The 11,214-nt window shown below is 33.5% G+C and overlaps 1 protein-coding gene and 1 long non-coding RNA gene across 3 annotated transcripts in view; both read left to right on the top strand.

Annotated features, from left to right (window-relative positions):
• Positions 1–601: 601 nt before the first annotated feature.
• LOC110277047 (uncharacterized) lies at positions 602–2,316 on the top strand. 2 transcript variants are annotated; one of them, XR_002369608.2, is made up of 5 exons: positions 602–649; positions 849–1,037; positions 1,292–1,385; positions 2,061–2,110; positions 2,277–2,316. It is a non-coding gene; the product is annotated as an uncharacterized LOC110277047 (long non-coding RNA). The 2 variants fall into 2 exon arrangements; XR_008005149.1 differs by lacking the exon at positions 602–649 and having other exon boundaries at positions 691–1,037.
• A 6,798-nt stretch (positions 2,317–9,114) lies between these two features.
• The window catches only part of LOC107474199 (probable adenylate kinase 1, chloroplastic), a 6,654-nt gene continuing 4,554 nt past the window's right edge, over positions 9,115–11,214 (top strand). Inside the window, exon 1 of the mRNA XM_016093803.2 lies at positions 9,115–9,184. Within this exon, the coding sequence (XP_015949289.2) occupies positions 9,115–9,184 (70 nt within the window). The remainder of the gene's footprint in view (positions 9,185–11,214) is intronic.

Raw genomic sequence — 11,214 nt, 5'->3', positions numbered from 1 at the left:
TAGACTAAGATAATTGGTGCAGAAATCCACTTCTGGGGCCCACTTGGTGTGTGCTGGGGCTGAGACTAAAGCTATCCACGAGTTGAGGCCTTTCTTGGAGTTGAACTCCAAGTTGTAACGTGTTTTGGGCGTTCAACTCCGGATCATGACGTTTTTCTGGCGTTTAACTCCAGACAGCAGCATGTACTTGGCGTTCAACGCCAAGTTACATCGTCTATCTTCACACAAAGTATGAACTATTATATATTGATGGAAAGCCCTGGATGTCTACTTTCCAACGCCGTTGAGAGCGCGCCAATTGGACTCCTGTAGCTCCAGAAAATCCATTTCGAGTGCAGGGAGGTCAGGATCCAACAGCATCAGCAGTCCTTTTTCAGCCTAACTCAGATTTTTGCTCAGCTCCCTCAATTTCAGCCAGAAATTACCTAAAATCACAGAAAAACACACAAACTCATAGTAAAGTCCAGAAATATGATTTTTGCCTAAAAACTAATGAAAACATCCCTAAAAGTAGCTCAAACTTACTAAAAACTATCTAAAAACAATGCCAAAAAGCGTATAAATTATCCGCTCATCACTGCCCTTCTTCGCGTCATTGTTGTTGCTTTCCTACTTCACTGCTGGGTGGTCTCTGCTCCTCTGATTTTAGGTAACTCTTTTTCCAATTAATTTTTAAGATTCTGAGTTTGTGTTTTCAGTTTGGAATTGAGAAAAAGAATCTGGGAAGAGTGCGAATGCGTGAATGGATCTTAAGTTATAACCTCATATGAACTCGCCATTTTATTCCCTATTTGTCGTTTGTCGTTTATCGGTTCTCCTCCTCACTAGTTTGATTGAAATTACAATAGGAACGAAACGACGAGGTTAATTAAGGATAATCAAGGAGCTTATTCTTGAGAGAGGTAGAAAAGAAGGGGAAAGAGGTTTTGAGTTTCAGAATTGAAAAATAAGAAAAAATGAAGACTACGAAGGGCGGCAAGGTCATGAACGCTACCGATGCTTATCGAAAGGAGCTTCCCAAGAAGGAATTGAAAAGGGTAATTCTTCACTCTTTTCTCACAATTTTTTTCAATATGTACCCTAATTAGTTGAAAAACAATAATACAAGTAGCCCTGGTACAAATTGAAAGGGAAGTTATGATGATAGACATATGGGTATTTCTTTTTAACCCTAGTAGCTGCTTCAATGAAACCAGCTTTATCTACTGAGATTTTTGTTATTACAAAGTTCTTGCTTACTTATTTATTTTAATTTAGTTATAATTATTTGTTCTTTTTTTATGCTTAACAGAATAAGAAGGAAAGGAAGAAGGTGAGGGAAGTGGGAATTCTTAAGAAAGATCCTGAACAGCTGAAGAAACAGATTGAGAACTTGGAAATGATGAGTATGTCAAGTCTTGAGCTTTCCCACACCACTTTCTTTTATTTATTTGTTGTTCTTGTTATTGTTTTATTATTATTGTTATTGTTGTCATCATGAAAGTATTACTTGATCATGTGTATTGCTATAGAATGCATGAATCTCTTATCGTGTGGAATAGTGAAAACCAATTTGTAGTGACTTGTAATATCTGCCGAGTGCCGAGAATTGAGATTTCTTCAAGAATCATGATCATCTACTGATAATTAGAACTAGTTAACAGGACAAGATTTACATGAAGTTAAAGAAAATAAAGTTCAGCAAGTCTGTGAGCATAAATTCTTTCAAATTGCCTCCAAATTAGTGGTTATCTTGGGAACGTTGTTTGATTCTCAATGGAGGAATTATGTTATCTGTCTCATTGAAGGGTAGGCAAAGAACTATGGATATTCACTTGTATATAACTGCACACAATTATTTCCTTTTTACGAAAAATAATAATGGAGGACATATTACTGTGATAGTTGATCTCTGGCACTCTGACGCCAATTTCCAAGTTGATTTTATCTCTGACCTTAATTAAATTTACACTCAGAAGTCACTCCACACAGTTGTATGCTAATCTTTTTTTATAAATAGTTTCTGTCAATTATTACTTATTATGATGTATTAATCTAAAACCGATTTCTTTCTTAAATAGGAATATGAAGATAAAAGGAAGGAGAAGGGTGAGACCCCTGTTATGTTCAGGTGAGAGATTTCTTGAAGAAATGGTTTATTTTCTTGCAGATTTCATTTGTCATTAATAAGTTGGTTTTGAACAAGTGTAGCTTTCTCTTCTTTGGTGAAAAGCTAAATTTAAAATGTTGCTTTAGATTTTGTTTCTAGCAATGTTAACACTAAATAATAACTGCAGAGTGCTCATCGGAAAGCATTGGATATGCTGAACACAGTGGCATATATATATAATATTTTGATGTGTTATGTATTTTTTGTAAACAGACTTTACCTGGTATTACATATAATGAATAAAAACAATGTAGCTTATAATATAAATTTTATGATCTAGATTTTTTGAATTTCTCATTTTTAAACTTATTTTGTAATTATCATAAATTTGGGATGCGATTATGCTTTAAAAAAATAAATCTCATAAAATAGAGTAGGCTATGATCACGGTTTTTAAAATAGGATGACCATAGATAAGCTATGGTGACGGTTTTAAGGAGGGGAGACCATATAGGCTATGGTCACAGTGAAATCCGTGACCGTAGATAAGGCTATGATTACGGTTTTAAGGAGGGGTGACCATAAAAGTTATGGTCACGGTGAAAACTGTGACCATAGATAAGGCTATAGTCACTATTTTAAGGAGGGGTGACCATAGAGGCTATGGTCACGGTTTAAGGAGGGGTGACCGTAGAGCTATGGTCACGGTGAAAACTATGACCATATATAAGGCTATGGTCACGATTTTAAGAAGGGGTAAATATAGAGTCTATGGTCACGGTTTTAAGGAGGGGTGACCATAGAGGCTATGATCACGGTTTTTAGGTGTGACCATGGTAAAAAAAACGTGGTTTAAAGTGTCAGAATTTGAAAATAAAAACCGTGACCATAGATAAAAAAACCGTAACCATAGACTTATGGTCACGAGAGAATAGGCCACGGTAAAAACCCGTGTCCATAAGTCCAAAACCGTGACCATAGATCTATGGTCACTCTTTTTAGTAGCTATATCGTGACCATAGGCCTTTTTTTGTAGTGATTGAATTACTGATTGTTTGAGTGGTGTGCAGTGATTGATAAGAAATTGATTTGTTAAGTTATTTGGTTGAATATTATGAAAAGTGATTTTTCTTAGTTTTGGAGTTAATTTGATAATGAAGATGAATCGGCACTGGAAATGGTTTGAGATATGAAAATGATTTGATTTTGAAAGTGGTTTGATTTTATAAATGATTTAATGTTGGAGCCGGTTTGATTTTTAAAAAGATTTATTATTGAAATTAGTTCGATTTTGAAAATTATTGGATATCAGACTTGGTTGGATTTTAGAAAATGATTGAGGTTTAGAAATGGTTTGGTTGGGACCCTTGAAAGGTGACAAAGTCTAAATTTTAAAAAAGATGTTGCCAAATTTTTTTATAAAAATTGAAAGTTTTATTTGAAGTGGTTATTTAGGAAGATTTATATTTTCCAAGATTTTATAATTTGATTTTTGGAGCCATTAAGAAAAAGATTATGTTTTTGTTTGATTTATTTAGAAAGGAATGGATTATATTTTGAATCTGAATTATTGAAGAAAGTAATGAGAGGTATGATGAGAATAAGTGTGAGAATGAGGATTGATTTTAAACTATGATTTTTGAATGAATTGAATGATATTGAGAAATAGATTTGAAAATGAAATTGAATTCGATTAAGAGTTAAGACCCCGGGTAAGAGACAGTGGCGTTGTCCACTTGCTCCGGAAAAGAGATGAGGAAGAAGAATGATGAAAACTGAGTTTGAGTATGAAATAAAATGAATATGATAAATGAGACATGATTGAGGATTATTAATGACAAGTAAGTCTATGTTTTCTCTCTGGTTGTAAGGGTGACAAGGCACCTATTCCTTCAAATGGTGGCAGGGCACATATTCCCTCAAATGGTGACAGGGCACGTATTCTATCTAATGGTATTAATGTGCAACAGAGAGACAATGTCCGGGTTAGCTACCAAACTTAAGATAAAAAAAAATAGAAAAGATATTTATTTTTTTATTTTTGAAATTAATGAAGAAAGAAAAAACAACAAAGAGACACCAAACTTAAAATTTTTAGATCTAAAACACTTAGAATTTGAAAATTGCAAAGAAAAACACAAAGAGACACCAAACTTAAAAATTGTATGATCAAAAGAAGAAGAAAAACAAGAACACTTTGAAGATCAAGAAGAACACCAAGAACAAAACTCAAAGGATTAAAAGAAAACAAGAACATGCAAAGCATACCAAACTTAAAAATTTTAAAAACCAAAGACACAATTTTCGAAAATTTTAAAAGAAAATATTCAAGTAGACACCAAACTTACTTAAAGATTGACTCAAAACTCAAACTAAAGACACTATTTTTGAAAAATTTTTGGAAAAAGAAACAAGAAATTTGAAAATTCCACAAGAATACAAACAAAAGACTTAAACCAAAAACAAGAATTAAATAAAGAAAAGAAAATATTTTTGAAATTTTTTTATTTTTCAAAAAAGAAGAAGGAAAAAAAGACTCAAACAAAATTAAAAACAATACCTAATCTAAGCAACAAGATAATCCGTTAGTTGTCCATATTCGAACAATCTCCGGCAACGGCGCCAAAAACTTGGTGCACGGATTTCCACACTTCCGTGCAACTGAACCAGCAAGTGCACTGGGTCGTCCAAGTAATACGTGAGTGAGTCAGGGTCAATCCCATGAGGATTGTGATTTGAAGCAAGCTATGGTTATCTTGTAGATCTTAGTCAGGTGGATAGAAAAGTTGTTTGATTGTTTAAACGCATAAGAAGAAAACAAATAAAATGTTACTCAGTTGATGGTGAACGCAATGATATGGAGATGCTTTGTTCTTCTGGATTAATCCGATCTTACTGTCTATTCTAACTATGAATGATTTATTCTATGGCAGGCTGTATGTGATCAACGCCCTTCTTAAGAGATCGCTAATGCTCCTCCAGATATGAACCCCAGGGTTAGTGCGGATCCAGTCTGATTAAGGGTGAAGCTCCTGCAGTTCATTCTCCTTAGTGATCATACTCAAAACGCCACAAACAAGGTCGAATCTTTTGGATCAAAGGATGCTGCGCCTTTGGTTCTAGCCTCTACCACAAAGACTCTAATCTTCTCGTACTCGGCTGAACTGGTGTCTCGAGAAGTCCCCAACGAAGTCGTGGATTAACCGTCTAAGAGAAGTATAATCAAGCTAGTGGTTCATCATTGTCCGATGAAGAACTCACTCTGAACCCATGTAGAATGAGATAACCTTGTGCCGGTTTAACGCATTCATAATGATGAAGAACGAATATACATCTTAGAATAGAGAATCAAACACGTATTGAGATAGAACAGTAGTACTTTATTAATCCATAAACTCAGCAGAGCTCCTCCCGTAAATCTAGGAGATTTAGAAACTCATACTGATAAAAAATACAGTGTGTAATTTGAAAATATGGCAAAAAGTCTTTGAACAAGGGTGATCCTTGTCCTTTAAATACTAAACTAATGACTAAGGATTACATAAGAAGGGTAAAACAGTCTTTTAGTGATAAAATTCACTTCTGGGGCCCCCTTAGTGAGTGTTTGGGCTGAGCTTGATTGAGATCCACATGCTAGGAGGGCTCTAGGGTGTTGAACACTGGCTAGGGTGTCCTTCTTGGGCGTTGGATGCTGGTCTCTTCTCCTTTGGTCGCTGGACGCTAGAATAGGGCAGGAGGCTGGTGTTGAACGCCAGTTTTGGGCCTTCAATTCTGAAGCAAAGTATAAACTATTATACATTGATGGAAAGATCCGGATGTTAGCTTTCCATAGACGTTGAGAACGCTCCATTTGGACTTCTGTAACTCCAGAAAAGCTCTTTCGAATGCAAGGAGGTCAGATCCGGACAGCATCTGCTGTGCTTTCTCTGTCTCTGAATCAGACATTTGCTCCAACTCCTAAATTTCAGCTAGAAAATACCTAAAATTGCGTAAAAATACACAAACTTAAAGTATAATCCAAAAATGTGAATCTTGCACTAAAAACTATGAAAACTCAATAAAACTTAAACAAAACATACTAAAAACTATATGAAAATGATGGCAAAAAGCGTATAAAATATCCGCTTATCAAGGTCGTTGGAGCAGGTTCAAGACTTACTCAACAATGTAGAGAATTTTGGAAATTTGCGGGTTTTTTTTCACCTTTATCTTCAAGGCTTAGCTTAATAATCAGAAATTCACTTATAAAATATCCGCTAATCAAGGTCGTTGGAGCAGGTCCAAGACTTACTCAACAATATAGAGAATTTTGGAAATTTGGGGGTTTGTTTTCACCTTCATCTTCAAGGCTTAGCTCGATAATCAGAAACTCACTTATAAAGGTTAGTCTTTTCTCAATTTTTAAACTTGAATATAGATTATGCATTAATTGTTCTAAGCAATCGGAATCATAGGGTGTTAGTTTTATCCAATTTGAAGGAACTTTTTCAACGTGTTAATCTGGGGGTGCCTTTTTTATCTCCTCAGCAGCGGTGGCTATATTTATCCCTATAATTTAAAAGGAGATACATAATAAAACATTATTCCTTACTGATTTGGATTTCTGGTATTATAAAGTATTTGAGTAATTGAGTTATTGCAATCATAAACCATCTATAAGGGATGTTAATATATATGATATTAGGAAAATTACTATGAGCTGTGGAAATTGGAACCCAAGGTTAATCACTTAATAAAAGAATTTGGACAACACCAACAAGTAGTATTAATATTATAATATTTGTTTGTTCATCTAGAATATTGTTCATTGATGCATGGTTTGTCTTGTTTGGGTCTTCAATAATAGGAGATCACAAGAAATTGTTGAAGAGGGCAAGAGAGAGTTTATTGTATTGAAGAGTTGCATGTGAAGCAATTGCTGAAGTTGAATACTATTGAGGTCGAAGGTGAAGCGAAGTTGCGAAGAAAAGTTAAGGATTAAGTTACAAGTACAATTGTTAGCTTTACATGTTTGGATTAACTTGGAATTTTTTGTATTTATATTTTATGGAGTATGACTATATAAAACTTGTAGAATGCTATTTATTATTTTATTGGTAGACACATATAAATTATTATTTAGAATAGAAATATTTTTTTGCAATATTTAATAAAAGAAAGCTTTGATGTTGGAGAGATTATGACAGTTTAAAACAATCACTAAATACAAGAAAAAACTGTCACAAGAATAAGTAACTTAGTAACGGATTTAAATCTAAAAACTATCACTACAAATATTATGACGGTTTAAATAGTCACTAAATATGCCTAAAACTGTCATAAGAACTAGTAACTTAGTGATGGTTTCAAATCGTCGCTAAATTGTGACAGTTTAAAATAGTCATGAAATATAAGAAAAAATTGTCATAGGATTTGGTAATTTAACGACAGTTTCAAAACATTGCGAAATACAGTTCCTTTACAAGTGTTACAAATTAGTGATAGTTTTATGTTTTAAAAACCGTCATAAATAATTTAGTAACACTCCTTACCATCGGTGGTCCAAAACCGTCACTATGTCAACTGGCGACGCTCAAATATGTGACGTTTTTTTTAACTGTCGCAAAACCATTTAGTGACAGTTAAAACCGTCACCAAGCATTAAAAAAATCGTCGCCAAAATGCTGTTTTGTTGTAGTGATATCTGTGTTTTTCTTGTCTATTTTGTCTGTGTTTGCTTTAGTGTGGTACTTTTGAGATTGAATTTTGGTACTGAATTGATGATAAGTGCTGATTGATTGCGTGAATGGGCATGATGCTGTGATTGGTTTCTGAGTGAGATTTAGTTAAGTATGAAAAATCAAGTTGGTTCAGCATAGACTTAATGAACCTATGCTTGGAATAGGTTAATCATTCATACAATCTTTGATTTGAATAGTTAACTGATTTCTTTAAAGAAGGTTTTGAATTTTTGGATGGTTAAACCGTCAGTTTTCAAAAGATTCACAAGACAACGATAATTATTGAGTTTGAAAACAGTTTTCTTATTAAATATCTTCTTACGACAATTCTAAAACTCCGTGGTGAGACCGTATGGTTAGGTTCTCACCCCCTACAACTTTACTTTTTCAGGAATCGAATGAAGGAGCATTATAAAGAGTTTTATTATGTTTTGTTTATATGATGTTATAATTGAATATACTTGATGATTTTCAATTTTAAAGTCTTTTCCATTTTTTTAAAGAAAACAACGATATGGTTCCAAGTCAAAGACTCATATTTTTTTACTAAGTATATGAAGTCGTCGTAATACTTCTTGCTATCAGAGTGGCACAGCTGAAAGTATAACATTTTGATACTAAGAGCGTTACACAATAGTTCCTATTTTAGAAATTTTAGAGGAGATTGAAAAAATTAGAAGAAATTATGAGAATAAAAGTGTTTGTAAGTAATATATACAGAGTAATATAATACTAATTTATTAACAATAACGGTTATATGACCATTGCCTCACAACATATAGCTAACGAGTCCACCCTAGAAAAATTGAAAGATCCTCCACTAACCTCACTTGGATAAAAACTTTCACTAAAATCTTCCACAACAATTTACAGACAAAACACCTCCTCAGTCATGCTAATGAGATAATCCTATAAGCTAACTTGATGAGCTTGAACAAGGCTACTATGCACTGCACAAAATCTCTAATTTCTGACTTTTGAAGCCACTTCAACACAAATACATTGATCCATAATATCTATGACTTTGTAGTTATTTACTTTGACGGAGGACAAGATCCACACATGCTACCACTATATTTGTTAGCCTCTGAAATTTCAATAGCTTGACAACTAGTTTATTCCAAAGACTTCTAAAGAATCAAACCTAATATAAGTCTCCAAAAAAACAAAAAAGAGGGGGTAAAATTTATTGACAAGCTCTTTGTAATGAACATGAGCTAGTTTATTACTATTTATAATTCACATTATTTATAAAGTTAAAATAGAGATAGTATATACAGAAAATATACCGATTTTAGACCGATAATGGAGGATCATGATCTTTTGTCAGAGCTGTTTGATCCACTTTTTACATTTTACTTTTCTAAAGACTCAGGTTGATGGTCATTTGTATCAAGGAGAGTTTTGAAGAGAGGCGTGCCATTTTCTCTTATGGATAGAAGTTTAAGATGGAGTTTTAAAAGTTTACTTACCATTTTCTTTTTGGAAGTTCTCCCTAATATATTTTTCATACGCTAATATAAGACTTTTGTCCTCTTATTATTATGATTTTTACTCAAAACAAAAGTAAATTTTATTTTTGAAAAAAATAAACTTTTTTTTTCATAAAGGCTTTATTACCAAACTAAAAAGATAGACCCAATTGTAATGAGACTATTTTTCTCTTTTTTTTTGTTGTTGACTTGGGTCCACTCATTATTGTCTTGCGATTCCAATAAATTACTCTTTCTCTCATCCTTTAATTTATTTCCATGCAATGTCTCTTCATGAAAAATAGCTCCCTCTTTTGTTAGAGCTATTTGATTCACTTCCACATTTTACTTCTCCAAAGACTCACGTTGATGGTTATTTGTATCAGAAAAATTGCAAAGTTTGAGATGGAATTTTGAAAATTTTTTCGTCATTTTCTTTCTGGAGGTTCTCTCTGATACATTCTTCATAAGTTGATAAAAGATTTTTGCTCCTTTATTATTATGATTCTACTCAAAACAGAGGTAAGCTTTGTTTTTGAAGAAATTAAACCCTTTTTTCAAAGAGACTTTAGTAACAAACTGAAAAGTTGGATCCAATTGTGATAACTCATTAGCAACAAAAATTAATTTTTTTTATTGTTGACTTGTGTTGTGTCCACTTATTATTGTCTTGTGATCCCAGTAAATCAGTCATTCTCTCATCCTCTAATTTATTTCCATGCAATGTATCTTCATGAAGAATAATTCTCTACTTTGTTGTCCTTGATTGCATGACAATTTTTTTGGAATTGACAATTAGAACATTTCTTTGATTTTCGCTCTTCATTGATGCTTGTTCATCACTGTTTTTCACTTCTTCTGATGACACAACGTGTGGCTCATCATCTGATTTCACTTTTTTATTATTGATGATGCATTCATTTTTCGTTACTTATCATGCTTTGATCTTTGGTTGCATTAATAAATGGTTTGACCAAAACATCTACACCTATCATAAATAAAATCCAAGTTTTCATATTCTACTTTAAATTTGGTGTCTTTAATAACGATTTCATCCACGATTGACAACTCTAAATTTATTTGAATATACATTCTAGCAAAACATCTTTGTTTTGTCTCTTTTAGTTGCGATATCGACCTTGATAGATGTATCAATAGTCATCGTAATTCTTCTCATAGCAAAATCATGATAATACTAAATACTAAGGTCAGTAATTCGAATCCACACAAGGATGGAGTCGAAAGACTCCTCGCAAAATTAAACTAATGACGTCCAAAATTTCATCGGCACATAATAAGATTTGGTGGCTACTCCTAATAAAGATTTTATAATTGTCATCATGTGAAGATATTTTATTTTGACCATTAAATGATAAATTATAGGGCTAAATTTTCATATGTTATAAAAGTATTACTTTTATTTAATATGTGGTCAAACAAATAAATTATACTTTTTAAATAAAAATCATCATAAAAAAATATTTTTAGCATCTTCATTAAAATAGTTCTCTTATATATAAGCAGCTGGGACCAAGAACCTTATGTAAGGGATACGCTGACAAAAAAAACTTGATAAATAATTGATTTTGGAATCTAAATACTACTAATTAATTAATAGGATTTGCTAGGAGAAAAGCACGTGACGTGAGGAAGTAACTCACAAGTCCCATCTCCCTTCTTCATACCCATCTGTCTTCCAAATCTCTCCTCTCCCTTGTCCCCCTTACTCTTCCTCTCATGTCGGCCGTAACGCGAGTAGCGAACCGCTCCTCCATCTCTTCACTACTGGCGAGGTGGAGGTCACTTTCCTCGGCGGTGCCTCCCTCAGGAACCAACGACAACAACAACAAGTCCCACGCGCCGCCGCACTTTCGCCTCAACCCCCTTCCCTCTCCGCCGCCACCGAATGAGAAGAAGCGGCAGGTGCAGTGGG

The sequence above is a fragment of the Arachis duranensis genome, chromosome 2 (assembly GCF_000817695.3).
Source record: "Arachis duranensis cultivar V14167 chromosome 2, aradu.V14167.gnm2.J7QH, whole genome shotgun sequence".
In the NCBI taxonomy this organism is placed as follows: domain Eukaryota; kingdom Viridiplantae; phylum Streptophyta; class Magnoliopsida; order Fabales; family Fabaceae; genus Arachis; species Arachis duranensis.
The sequence above is the reverse complement of the archived record's forward strand: the minus strand, read 5'-3'. Positions and strand labels throughout refer to the sequence as shown.